This window comes from Salmo trutta, chromosome 16 (assembly GCF_901001165.1).
Source record: "Salmo trutta chromosome 16, fSalTru1.1, whole genome shotgun sequence".
In the NCBI taxonomy this organism is placed as follows: Eukaryota; Metazoa; Chordata; class Actinopteri; order Salmoniformes; family Salmonidae; genus Salmo; species Salmo trutta.
The window spans coordinates 60,629,832-60,644,240 of record NC_042972.1 but is presented as its reverse complement, the minus strand read 5'-3'; the positions used below and the strand labels follow the sequence as shown (position 1 = coordinate 60,644,240).

General features: G+C 43.4%; 1 protein-coding gene across 2 annotated transcripts in view; it reads right to left on the bottom strand.

Moving 5' to 3' along the window:
- Positions 1-13,993, bottom strand: part of LOC115151132 (protein TMEPAI-like) — a 106,241-nt gene extending 92,248 nt beyond the window's left edge. For both annotated transcript variants that reach the window (XM_029695141.1, XM_029695143.1), the window contains exon 1: positions 13,574-13,993. In XM_029695141.1, coding sequence (XP_029551001.1) covers positions 13,574-13,679 — 106 coding nt within the window. In that variant the 5' untranslated portion in view covers positions 13,680-13,993. The remainder of the gene's footprint in view (positions 1-13,573) is intronic.
- Positions 13,994-14,409: the final 416 nt, after the last annotated feature.

Sequence of the window (14,409 nt, the reverse complement as noted above, 5' to 3'; positions counted from 1 at the left end):
AAAACCTGAGAAGATTCTATACAGGAAGTGCCCTGTCTGACAATTTCTTGTCCTTCTAGGGCATCTCTATCAAAAATACAGCATCTCTGCAGTAACGTGACATTTTCTAAGGCTTTCATTGGCTCTAGGAAGGTGCCAGAAAGTGTAATGAGAGCTCTGCAGTCTCTGGGCGAAAAACAGCAGGGGTTTTTGTGAGTGGTCCTTCTGGGAACAATGACACTGAGGCGCGTGTACACAAGACGACTCCATTTTATTCTTTCAGTGTTTGAACGAATACAACGTCGCGCGGTTGGAATATTATCGCTATTTTCAGAGAAAAATCGCGTAAAAATTTATTATAAACAGCGTTTGACATGCTTCGAAGTACGGTAATGGAATATTTTGAAATTTTTTGTCACGAAATACGCCGGCGCATAACCCTTCGGATAGTGACTTGAACGCATTAACAAAACGGAGCTATTTGGATATAACTATGGATTATTTCGAACCAAAACAACATTTGTTGTTGAAGTAGAAGTCCTGGGAGTGCATTCTGATGAAGAACAGCAAAGGTACACCAATTTTCCGTATAGTAAATCTGAGTTTGGTGAGGGCCAAACTTGGTGGGTGTCAAATTAGCTAGCCGTGATGGCCGGGCTATCTACTCAAAATATTGCAAAATGTGCTTTCACCGAAAAGCTATTTTAAAATCTGACACCGCGATTGCATAAAGGAGTTCTGTATCTATAATTCTTAAAATAATTGTTATGTTGTTTGTGAACGTTAATCGTGAGTAATTTAGTAAATTCACCGGAAGTTTGCGGTTGGTATGCTAGTTCTGAACAAAGCATGCTAATGTAAAAAGCTGGTTTTTGATATAAATATGAACTTGATTGAACAAAACATGCATGTATTGTATAACATAATGTCCTAGGAGTGTCATCTGATGAAGATCATCAAAGGTTAGTGCTGCATTTAGCTGTGGTTTTGGTTTTTGTGACATATATGCTAGCTTGAAAAATGGGTGTGTGATTATTTCTGTCTGGGTACTCTCCTGACATAATCAAATGTTTTGCTTTCACTGTAAAGCCTTTTATAAATCGGCCAATGTGGTTAGATAAAGGATAGTCTTATCTTTAAAATGGTGTAAAATAGTCATATGTTTGAGAAATTGAAATTAGAGCATTTTTAAGCTTTTTCGTATTTCGCGCCAGGCGCTACCATTGGGTATTGGTGAGGCGTTCCGCTAGGTTTTAAGGAAAAAATTTATTCTTCCATTTTAAAAAGAACAAGTGTAGGAGAAGTCATAATATCTTATGGTAGCCCAATTTAACCATTAACCTGTTGGGGATAGGGGGCAGTAATTTTCACGGCCGGATAAAAACATACCCGATTTAATCTGGTTATTACTACTGCCCAGTAACTAGAAAATGCATATAATTGTTTGATTTGGATAGAAAATACCCTAAAGTTTCTAAAACTGTTGAATGGTGTCTGTGAGTATAACAGAACTCATATGGCAGGCCAAAATCTGAGAAGATTCCAAACAGGAAGCGCCCTCTCTGACCATTTCTTGGCCTTCTTTGTCATCTCTATCCAAAACAGAGGATCTGTGCTGTAACGTGACAATTTCTAAGGCTCCCATAGGCTCTCAGAAGGCGCCAGAACATTTAATGATGACTCTGCAGTTACAGGCTGAAAAACAGTAGCGCATTTGATAAGTGGTCGATCTGAGAACAAGGAGATGGGCACGCGAGTGCACGTGAAGAGTCCATTTTCTTCTTTGAGTCTTTGAACGAAAACAACTTCTCCCGGTCGGAATATTATCGCTATTTTACGAGAAAAATCGCATAAAAATGTATTTTAAACAGCGTTTGACATGCTTCAAAGTACGGTAATGGAATATTTAGAAATGTTTTGTCACGAAATGTGCCGGCGCATAACCCTTCGGATAGTGTCTTGAACGCATGAACAAAACGCCGCTATTTGGATATAACTATGGATTATTTGGAACCAAACCTACATTTGTTGTTGAAGTAGAAGGCCTGGGAGTGCATTCTGATGAAGAACAGCAAAGGTAATCCAATTTTTCTTATAGTAAATCTGAGTTTGGTGAGTACCAAACTTGGTGGGTGTCAAAATAGCTAGCCTGTGATGGCCAGGCTATCTACTCAGAATATTGCAAAATGTGCTTTCACCGAAAAGCTATTTTAAAATCTGACACCGCGATTGCATAAAGGAGTTCTGTATCTATAATTCTTAAAATAATTGTTATGTTTTTTGTGAACGTTTATCGTGAGTAATTTAGTAAATTCACCGGAAGTGTTTGGTGGGAATGCTAGTTCTGAACGTCACATGCTAATGTAAAAAGCTGGTTTTTGATATAAATATGATCTTGAAAACGAAGGGTGACGCGCCCGGCGCATATCGTGACAAAAAAATTCAAAATATTCCATTACCGTACTTCGAAGCATGTCAAACGCTGTTTAAAATCAATTTTTAAGCGATTTTTCTCGTAAAAAAGCGATTGTATTCCGACCGGGAGTCGTTGTTTTCGTTCAAAGACTAAAAATGTAAACATGGAGTCGTCTCGTGCATGCGCGCCCCCGTCTCATTGTTCTCAGATCGACCACTTACCAAATGCGCTACTGTTTTTCAGCCAGAGACAGCAGAGTCATCATTCAACGTTCTGCCGCCTTCTGAGAGCCTATGGGAGCATTAGAAAATGTCACGTTACAGCAGAGATCCCCTGTTTTGGATAGAGATGGCAAAGAAGGCCAAGAAATGGTCAGACAGGGTACTTCCTGTACAGAATCTTCTCAGGTTTTGGCCTGCCATTTGAGTTCTGTTATACTCACAGACACCATTCAAACAGTTTTAGAAACTTTGGAGTGTTTTCCATCCAAAGCTAATAATTCTATGCATATTCTAGTTTCTGGGCAGGAGTAAGACACTATCCCAATGGTAAATAACCGAAAAGCTATTTTAAAATCGGACATATCGAGTGCATAGAGGAGTAATGTATCTATAATTCTTAAAATAATTGTTATCCTTTTTGTGAACGTTTATCGTGAGTAATTTAGTAAATTGTTAGTAAATTCGCCGGAAGTTTGCGGGGGGTATGCTAGTTCTGAACGTCACATGCTAATGTAAAAAGCTGGTTTTTGATATAAATATGAACTTGATTGAACAAAACATGCATGTATTGTATAACATAATGTCCTAGGTGTGTCATCTGATGAAGATCATCAAAGGTTAGTGCTGCATTTAGCTGTCTTCTGGGTTTTTGTGACATTATATGCTAGCTTGAAAACTGGGTGTCTGATTATTTCTGGCTGGGTACTCTGCTGACATAATCTAATGTTTTGCTTTCGTTGTAAAGCCTTTTTGAAATCGGACAGTGTGGTTAGATTAACGAGAGTCTTGTCTTTAAATAGCTGTAAAATAGTCATATGTTTGAGAAATGTAAGTAATAGCATTTCAAAGGTATTTGAAAATCGCGCCACATGATTCAACTGGCTGTTACGTAGGTGGGACGAATTCGTCCCGCCTGCCCTAGAGGTTAAAATGCTGCTTAAATGTTAAATATCGGTATCTGTGGTTTTCTGGCAAGGAAAGTATCAGTCATCGGTATCGGCCAGAAATGTAATATCGGTGCATCCCTAGTTACAATGTTGCGCAAACCATAAGTCCGGGCCGACCCAACCCGAATCAACTCTTAGAATATCAGACCCGGCCTGAAAATCTACTTTTTTACATTATGTTTTTTTGGGGCAGGATAATTAACGAATGAACTTTGATCGCTTTTATTATAATTTTTACATTGAAAAAAGTAACAAAAAATAAATTTCATGCCACGAGATGTACCGGATCCGGCCAAATAGGTTCCAGAATGAAACAGTCCAAAACCGAGATCCAGTGTCCTTATCAAACAAAACAGAGTGGAGAAATAAGAAAACGCACAAACACCTCTTTGGGGGAATATGGGCTCCTGTGCATTGCTCAACTGAAGACCTGCCAAGTCAGGGAATAAGAGACAGAGGACGGTGTCGAACACAGAAAAGCATTCCTTGGTCTGTGGCTGGGTACGTTCCCACCTTCTTTTTTCCTGCCCATCTCCAAAGTGAGGCTGCAGAATAATGATTTTGCCTGCCTGATTCCCAACCTGGCTCACAGGTGTGTACGTGTGTGTGTGTGTGTATTCTCCTTTCACAATAAAAGCCCTTGCCTTTAAAAAAAAGTCCAAACTGCAGATGGAATTACAGAGGGCACAATACTAAGTCTATTTTCTTTATTATTTAGCTTCAAATGATTATGCCTATCTTCACTGCACTGGAGCCATCATTTCTTCAAACTTTAGGCCGAGAATATGGACAGAACCCACAGCATATCATATTTGGTATCTAAAGTTTACACTTGATTGAGAAATTAATTTCCCTTAAAATAGTGAGACAACCATCCCTTGCCCTTCCTTGTTTCTAAACCTTGGGAGCATTTAAGGTGGATATAACGTCTGTAAGCCTCATTAGCGTTGGTGAGACTGCTCTGTTGGTTTTGCACCTCCAAGGTAAACACCAAACTGCTGTTAGTTAGTTGGTTGTAGAGCAGCATTTACTGTGGCTTATACTAGAGGTCGACCGATTAATCGGAATGGCCGATTAATTGCACTCCACGAGGAGACTGCGTGGCAGGCTGACTACCTGTTATGCGAGTGCAGCAAGGATCCAAGGTATGGTGCTAGCTGGCATTAAACGTATCTTATAAAAAACAATCAATCTTAACATAATCACTAGTTAACTAAAAATGGTTGATGATATTACTAGTTTATCTAGCTTGTCCTGCGTTGCATATAATCAATGCGGTGCTTGTTAATTTACCATTAAATCACAGCCTACTTCGCCAAACGGGTGATGATTTAACAAGCGCATTTGCGAAAAAAGCACTGTCGTTGCACCAATGTGTACCTAACCATAAACATCAACGCCTTGTATATATGTTTAAACCTGCATTAAGTTAATATTGCCTGCTAACATTAATTTCTTTTAACTAGGGAAATTGTGTCACTTCTCTTGCGTTCTGTGCAAGCAGAGTGTCACGTCCTGACCATAGTAAGATGTGATTTTCTATGGTAGAGTAGGTCAGGGCGTGACAGGGGGTGTTTTGTGTTTTTCTATTTCTGTTTAAGTTCTAGTTTTTCTATTTCTACGTTGTTGTTTTTTGGGTTGATCTCCAATTGGAGGCAGCTGGTCCTCATTACCTCTGATTGGATATCATATTTAAGTAGGGGTTTTTCTTCCTGAGTTTTGTGGGTGATTATCTTTTGAGTAGTGTTTGTTTCTCTCTGCGTCACGGTTTGTTGTTTTGTAAATTCAGTTATTTATGTTTTGCAAAGTTTCATGGATTTAATCAAATGTGGAACTACAACCACGCTGCACTTCGGTCCGATCCTTTCGACAGCCGAGACAGAATCACCCACCACAAAAGGACCAAGCAGCGTGCCCAGGAGCAACAGAAATGGACCTGGGAGGAAATTCTGGACGCAAAAGGACCCTGGAGGCAGGCTGGGGAGTATCGCCGTCCGAGGGAGGAGATTGAGGCAGCTAAAGCGGAGCGGCGTTATTATGAGGCGCTGTACCAACAACGATGCAAGGGCGAGAGACAGACCCCCAAAAATTGGGGGGGGGGGGCACACGGGGAGATTGGCAGAGTCAGGTTGGAGACCTGAGCCAACTCCCCGTGCTTACTGTGGGGGGCAAGTGATCGAGCAAGCACCATGTTATGCTGAGATACACACCGTGTCACCAGTGCGCAGCTACAGCCTGGTGCGCTCGGTGCAAGCTCCTCACGGGTGCCGTGCTAGAGTTGGCATTGAGCCAGTAAGGAGTATGCCTGCTCAGCGTTCCTGGTCTCCGGTGCGTCTTCTCGGCCCAGGTTATCCTGCGCCAGCTCTACGCACGGTAACCCCAGTTCGCCAACACAAACCTGTGCGACCTGTCACAACGCCTCGCGCTTGTTGGGCTATGGAGGGTATCCAGCCAGGACGGGTTGTGCCAGCCATAAGCTCCAGACCTCCAGTGCGCCTCCACGGCCCAGTATACCCTGTGCCTGCTCCGCGCACGCGGCCTCCAGCGATGTTCCCTAGTCCAGAACTCTCAGTGACGTTTTCTAGTCCGGTGAGACCTATTCCAGCTCCACGAAGGAAGCCTCCAGTGATGATCTGTGGTCTGAAGCCTGTAGGGATGATCCATGGCACGAAGCCTCCAGTGATGATCCATGGCCCAGAGCCTGTAGGGATGATCCATGGCACGAAGCCTCCAGAGATAATCCATGGCCCAGAGTCTATAGGGATAATCCATGGCAAGAAGCCTGTAGGAATGATCCATGGCCCGGAGCCTGTAAAGATGATCCATGGCACGAAGCCTGTAGAGATGATCCATGGCCCGGAGCCTCCAGTGATGATCCATGGCACAAAGCCTCCAGTGATGATCCATGGCGCGTAACCTGTAGTGATGATCCACGGCACGGAGCCTGCAGTGACGCTCCCCAACCAGAACCTCCTGAGACGCTCTCCAGTCCGGAACCTCCTGAGACGCTCCCCAGTCCAGAGCCTCCAGCGACGCTCCCCAGTCCGGAGCCTCCAGCGACGCTCCCCAGTCCGGAGCCTCCAGCGACGCTCCCAATACGAAACCTCCAGCGACGCTCCTCAGTACAAAACCTTCAGCGATGGCCTGCGGCCTAGAGTCTTCAGCGACGGCCTGCGGCCCAGAGTCTTCAGCGATGGCCTGCGGCCCAGAGTCTTCAGCGACGGCCTGCGGCCCAGAGTCTTCAGCGACGGCATGCGGCCCAGAGTCTTCAGCGATGGCCTGCGGCCCAGAGTCTTCAGCGACGCTCCTCGGTCCGGAGCCTCCAGCGACGCTCCCCAGTCCGGAGCCTCCAGCGACGCTCCCCAGTCCGGAGCCTCCAGCGACGCTCCCCAGTCCGGAGCCTCCAGCGACGCTCCCCAATACGAAACCTCCAGCGACGCTCCCCAGTACAAAACCTTCAGCGACGGCCTGCGGCCCAGAGTCTTCAGCGACGGCCTGCGGCCCAGAGTCTTCAGCGACGGCCTGTGGCCCAGAGTCTTCAGCGACGGCCTGCAGCCCAGAGTCTTCAGCGACGCTCCCCAGTCCGGAGCCTCCAGCGACGCTCCTCAGTCCAGAGCCTCCAGCGACGCTCCCCAGTCCTTGAGCCTCCAGCGACGCTCCCTAGTACGAAACCTCCAGCGACGGCCTGCAGCCCAGAGCCTCCAGCGGCGGCCTGCAACCCAGAGCCTCCAGCGGCGGCCTGAAGCCCAGAACCTCCAGCAATGATCTACAGTCCATTTCTTTTGACGACGATCCACGGTCAGGTGGTAATAAAGCAGAAGGATCAGCGGGTGGAGCGGGGAGTACGCCCCGAACCGGAGCCGCCTCCTATGCTGGAGGTTAAGGTTATGTGGACTGCCTTTGAGCCGCCATAGACAATTGTCACCCTCCCTTTTGTTTTGTGGTTTCATTTGAGTTAGGTGCATTCAGAGTCTGCACCTTTGGGGGGGGGGGGGTACTGTCACATCCTGACCATAGTAAGATGTGATTTTCTATGGTAGAGTAGGCCACGGCGTGACAGGGGGTGTTTTGTGTTTTTCTATGTTTTCTATTTCTATGTTTAAGTTCTAGTTTTTCTATTTCTATGTTGGGGTTCTTTGGGTTGATCTCCAATTGGAGGCAGCTGGTCCTCATTACCTCTGATTGGATATCATATTTAAGTAGGGGTTTTTCTTCCTGGGTTTTGTGGGTGATTATCTTTTGAGTAGTGTTTGTTTCTCTTTGCGTCACGGTTTGTTGTTTTGTAAATTCAGTTATTTATGTTTTGCAAAATTTCACGGATTTAATAAAATGTGGAACTACAACCATGCTGCACTTTGGTCCGATCCTTTCGACAGCCATGACACAGAGTCAGGGTATATGCAGCAGTTTGGGCCGCCTGGCTCGTTGCGAACTGTGTGAAGACCATTTCTTCCTAACAAAGACGGTAATTAATTTGCCAGAATTGTACATAATTATGACATAACATTGAAGGTAGTGCAATGTAACAGCAATATTTAGACTTAAGGATGCCACCCGTTAGATAAAATATGGAACGGTTCCGTATTTCACTGAAAGAATAAACGTTTTGTTTTCGAAATTATAGTTTCCGGATTTGACCATATTAATGACCTAAGGCTCGTATTTCTGTGCTTCAAGCATTGGGCTGTTTATGACCTCAAGCCTATCAACTCCCGAGATTAGGCTGGCAATACTAAAGTACCTATTAGAACATCCAATAGTCAAAGGTATATGAAATACAAATGGTATAGAGAGAAATAGTCCTATAATAACTTCAACCTAAAACTTCTTACCAGGGAATATTGAAGACTCATGTTAAAAGGAACCACGAGCTTTCATATGTTCTGAGCAAGGAACTTAAACATTAGCTTTTTTACATGGCACATATTGCACTTTTACTTTCTTCTCCAACACTTTGTTTTTCATTATTTAAACCAAATTGAACATGTCTCATTATTTATTTGAGACTAAATTGATTGTATTTATGTATTATATTAAGTTAAAATAAGTGTTCTTTCAGTATTGTTGTAATTGACATTATTACAAATACACGGCTCAAAAATATAAAGGGAACACTAAAATAACACATCCTAGATCTGAATGAATGAAATAATCTTATTAAATACATTTTTCTTTACATAGTTGAATGTGCTGACAACAAAATCACACAAAAATAATCAATGGAAATCCAATTTATCAACCCATGGAGGTCTGGATTTGGAGTCACACTCAAAATTAAAGTGGAAAACCACACTACAGGCTGATCCAACTTTGATGTAATGTCCTTAAAACAAGTAAAAATGAGGCTCAGTAGTGTGTGTGGCCTCCACGTGCCTGTATGACCTCCCTACAATGCCTGTGCATGCTCCTGATGAGGTGGTGGATGGTCTCCTGAGGGATCTCCTCCCAGACCTGGACTAAAGCATCCGCCAACTCCTGGACAGTCTGTGGTGCAACGTGGCGTTGGTGGATGGAGCGAGACATGATGTCCCAGATGTGCTCAATTGGATTCAGGTCTGGGGAACGGGCGGGCCAGTCCATAGTATCAATGCCTTCCTCTTGCAGGAACTGCTGACACACTCCAGCCACATGAGGTCTAGCATTGTCTTGCATTAGGAGGAACCCAGGGCCAACCGCACCAGCATATGGTCTCACAAGGGGTCTGAGGATCTCATCTCGGTACCTAATGGCAGTCAGGCTACCTCTGGCGAGCACATGGAGGGCTGTGCGGCCCCCCAAAGAAATGCCACCCCACACCATGACTGACCCACCACCAAACCGGTCATGCTGGAGGATGTTGCAGGCAGCAGAACGTTCTCCACGGCGTCTCCAGACTCTGTCACGTCTGTCACATGTGCTCAGTGTGAACCTGCTTTCATCTGTGAAGAGCACAGGGCGCCAGTGTCGAATTTGCCAATCTTGGTGTTCTATGGCAAATGCCAAACGTCCTGCACGGTGTTGGGCTGTAAGCACAACCCCCACCTGTGGACGTCGGGCCCTCAGACCACCCTCATGGAGTCTGTTTCTGAACGTTTGAGCAGACACATGCACATTTGTGGCCTGCTGGAGGTCATTTTGCAGGGCTCTGGCAGTGCTCCTCCTGCTCCTCCTTGCACAAAGGCGGAGGTAGCGGTCCTGCTGCTGGGTTGTTGCCCTCCTACGGCCTCCTCCACGTCTCCTGATGTACTGGCCTGTCTCCTGGTAGCGCCTCCATGCTCTGGACACTACGCTGACAGACACAGCAAACCTTCTTGCCACAGCTCGCATTGATGTGCCATCCTGGATGAGCTGCACTACCTGAGCCACTTGTGTGGGTTGTAGACTCTGTCTCATGCTACCACTAGAGTGAAAGCACCGCCAGCATTCAAAAGTGACCAAAACATCAGCCAGGAAGCATAGGAACTGAGAAGTGGTCTGTGGTCACCACCTGCAGAACCACTCCTTTATTGGGGGTGTCTTGCTAATTGCCTATAATTTCCACCTGTTGTCTATTCCATTTGCACAACAGCATGTGAAATGTATTGCCAATCAGTGTTGCTTCCTAAGTGGACAGATTGATTTCACAGAAGTGTGATTGACTTGGAGTTACATTATGTTGTTTAAGTGTTCCCTTTATTTTTTTGAGCAGTGTATATATATATATATATATATATATATATATATATATACACACTATATACACTTATATATATATATATATATATATATATATAAAATCAGCCAATTAATCGGCATTGGCTTTTTGGCCCTCCAATAATCGGTATCGGTGTCGGCGTTGAAAAATCATAATCGGTCGACCTCTAGCTTATACCCCTGATAGCATTGACATGCCTATTAAAGGCAGACTCATATTTAGATTTTTGGGGAGCGAGAGAGAGAAACAGATTAAAAGAACCTGAACCTCTGCCCTTGATGTTTGTATAATGGAAGAGTATCGTATTACGATTAATTACAGTATCACAATGTCGATATCTCGAACTGAGGGAAGTCCTTTTTGATTCCTCTCTGAGTCTGTCTTGCTGGGAAGTAATCAGAGCCTCGACAGAATCAAATGACCATCAACAGGAATTTGTCACATCAAGAAACACAAGATGTTTTTGGTTTCTAGTCTGGGCACAGCAAAATAGCCATAAAAGGTAATAGCTTTTTATTTATGATAGACATAGACAATTTAGTATAGTGCATCAAAAGCTATTTTCCACCAGTGTTTATCATCATTGCATCAAATTAATAGGCTAAGTGTTGAGCAGTATTGGAAGCATAGACATACACTGAGTGTACCAAACATTAAGAACCCCTGCTCTGAAAGCTATGATCCCTTATTGATGTCACTTGTTAAATCCACTTCAATCAGTGTAGATGAAGGGAAGGAGACAGGTTAAAAATTATTTTTAAGCCTTGAGACACTTGAGACATGGATTACGTATGTGGGCCATTCAGAGGGTGAATGGGCAAGACAAAATATTTAAGTGCCTTTGAACAGGCTATGGTAGTAGCTGCCAAGGTCTGTGTCAAGAACTGCAACGCTGCTGGGTTTTTCACGCTCCACAGTTTCCCGTGTGTATCAAGAATGGTCCACCAACCAAAGTACATCCAGACAATTTGACACAACTCTGGGAAGCATTGGAGTCAACATGGGCCAACATCTCTGTGGAACACTAAAAACACCTTCTAAAGTCCATGCTCCAACGAATTGAGGCTGTTCTGAGGGAAAGGGGGTGGGGGGCTATTCTCAGTGTATAGGCTAAAGCGTTACTGAATAAATTAGGGGGAAAAGAGAAGATTGTGTACTGAATAAGTGCATTGTATAGGCCTAATGTGCTGACAAATACCATCCTGAGAAAATTGTGGGTTGCGCAATAGCTTTCACTTCTGTCATCCCATGTAGAACTGTAAATTCGACTGGCTTTAGAAATGTGTGCTCTTTAGAACGCCAGACAGCACCAAATCGAAGCTTGAGATGAGCTCCCCGCCAACCCCACCCACATAGTCAGATAATAAGCGTTGAAATAGATTTTAACATATTATTTTAAATGCGCAGAGAGAGAGAGAGAGAAAGACAGAGAGCATTCCCAAATAGACTGAGTTTCTGGTTTAACAGAGGCAAACAGAGATAATATCCTCATTCTGGCAGTGGTATTTAGATTTTCTGTTTATCTGATTTTTAAGCTTGCTTGGGCATCCACCACATCTCATTGTTTTGGCAGGCTGTCTAGACTAGAGGTCGACCGATTAAATGGAATGGCCCGATTTCAAGTTTTGCCCAAAACCCCCGGAATACATAAATAAAACAACCTACTACCTACACCACCACCCCTAACCATATAAAACAAATACCCTCTGCCACATCCTGACCAAACTACAACAACACATAACCCTTAACTGGTCAGGACGTGACACTCCAACACTTTGTTTTGCATTATTTAAACCAAATTGAACGTGTTTCATTATTTATTTGAGGCTAAATTGATTTTATTGATGTATTATATTAAGTTAAAATAAGTGTTCATTCAGTATTGTTGTAATTGTCATTATTACAAATACATAAAACAAATCGGCCGATTAATCGGTATCGGCTTTTTTGGTCCTCCAATAATCGGTATTGGCGTTGAAAAATCATAATCGGTCGACCTCTAGTCTAGACGAAGCGAAGTGACTACACAGTGTATTTAGACATTCACTTTACACTTCATCTTCAATTGAGAATTGCCCTACCACAGAAAAACAAAGCACTTCAGACAGGATACAAGAGGGCATCTTAATTATGGGGAAGCCAAGAGCAGATCACATTTGAAATTCCACAATCGCTGCACAAGCACAAAAAAATACTGACATTTTGGCTAGTTCCTTGCAGAAAATATTTATCTGGGAAAGAGGAGACTACGCAGAAGGAGACAGGAGCTCACAGTCCATTACTTAGAGGTTTTCAAAATGTCCAAATCTTTTTCTAAAATATATAGACCGGTTGTCTCCTTTGGGAAACTTATCAAACGAGGGAGCATCTCAATCTCTCGTTTTTATCCCCTCCATCTCTAGACAAAACATCACACAGCTCTTGCAGGCAGAGCTTAGCTTAACTGTCTTTAGAAGAAATTCCTCTTTTCTCCTAAATTACTTTTTGGGACTAGAGGGTCTGTCAGAGAAATATTCATCAAAGATGATACATTAATTCCACTTGCCCCTGCCAAAATATGAGTCAATCAATAGACCACACATCATACGTGTGGAAAATAATTGTATTGTTGTTGTTAATGTTTAATAAATGTCCCCTCAACTCTAATTACACTATTTAATAAAAACATATTTATATTTGTTACCCTATTTTATTGGGTTTATTAATTAAATTATTAATCCCCGTCTGAAAAATCAATCTATTGATTTAAATATCAAAAATACTACTGTTTGCTCTCACTCCACCATTGAAGATTTTGGATTACTGTCTGCATGGTATGAACAAGATTTTACTTGTGAATAGAGCTCATTTCAATAACCTGAATTTGCTTTTATTGCCCATAGACATACACAATTCATTTACAAGGTTTGTACTATAAAACATATTCGCTGAGACACCTTTTATGGAAGTATATTTGACCTTATTTAGACGTCTGGCTTGCACAATAATAAACTTTGTTGTGACGACCAGATAAGCTTTCGTTTCATCATGTCAAACAATGGCAGACAGTTTAGACGTTCAGTTGACGAAAATCCCAATGTTAAGGACAAAAAGTTGCTTGTTGGGAGTTAACTCATGATATGGCTGACAAACGTTGCACACAAAAAAACAGGGCAGTCAGCCAGAAATTGTGCTGAATTGAAAGTATAGAGGTGGGATATCTAATAGTTTGTCTACCTGCCACTCAATGGAAGCCTGCGCGAGCTAATAGACCCAATCAAGCTTGGTCGGTGCAAGTAGGAAAGAAACGTGCAGCAAAGTAGCAATAGTTCGCTTGAACATTACAAAAAGTACTTACTGATCTCCATGCTTTGGAATGAAGTCGAGCGTTTGCAGTTACATGTACAGGATACATTGGTCTGTATGGCCGCTGTACCGTTTATTAGACCCATGAAGTTGAACATTTACATTTGGAAATCTAAACGAAAAACGGCTCGAATATTTCTCCAGTTCACTTTTCATGCGCGCGGCGGGGCAGGAATCACAAAAAAAACATACGATATTTTATTTCTCGGTAAAGTCTTCTGCGGGTGAAAGTCAGTGGTCTAGGGTCTCAGTTGCCTTCGACCTCCCCCTCCCCCTACCCGGACCGCAGCCTGCCGTCGGTACTCCAGTATCCCTGATGTTTATGAACAGACAGCTTGTGCTACTTTGTAACAGTCTGTCTGCTGGGTTTCTGTGCTCACCACCTCGTTCAAGTCCAAATCGGCTGAGCTCCTATTGGGGGGGTCCATGCTATCTGAGATCCTTGGGACGTCCCTGCCCCCATTGAAGTTTACATTTAAAAAGGGTTAATGCAAGGGTTAAGGTTAGGTAAGGGTTATGGATATGGATATGGTTAAGGTTGGGGTCAGGTAAGGGTAGGAGTTAGGGTTAGGATTATGGTATGGACGTCCCGAGGATCCAGAATAGCATTTTGTCTATTGGGGCGGGGCTTGGATGCAGACAGGATTACGTCAACACCAGACTTGAACAGGCAACAGTGACAGGATGTCTGGCCAATCGGATCGCAAAATCTGAAATCGACGCTGTTTATTATCGTAGAAATTGAGGGATTTAGATTAAATTCACCGGGCTATGGCCTTTGACGTACTAGCAAAAGTGGTGAGGGAGGAGCGACCTTCTCATATCGAA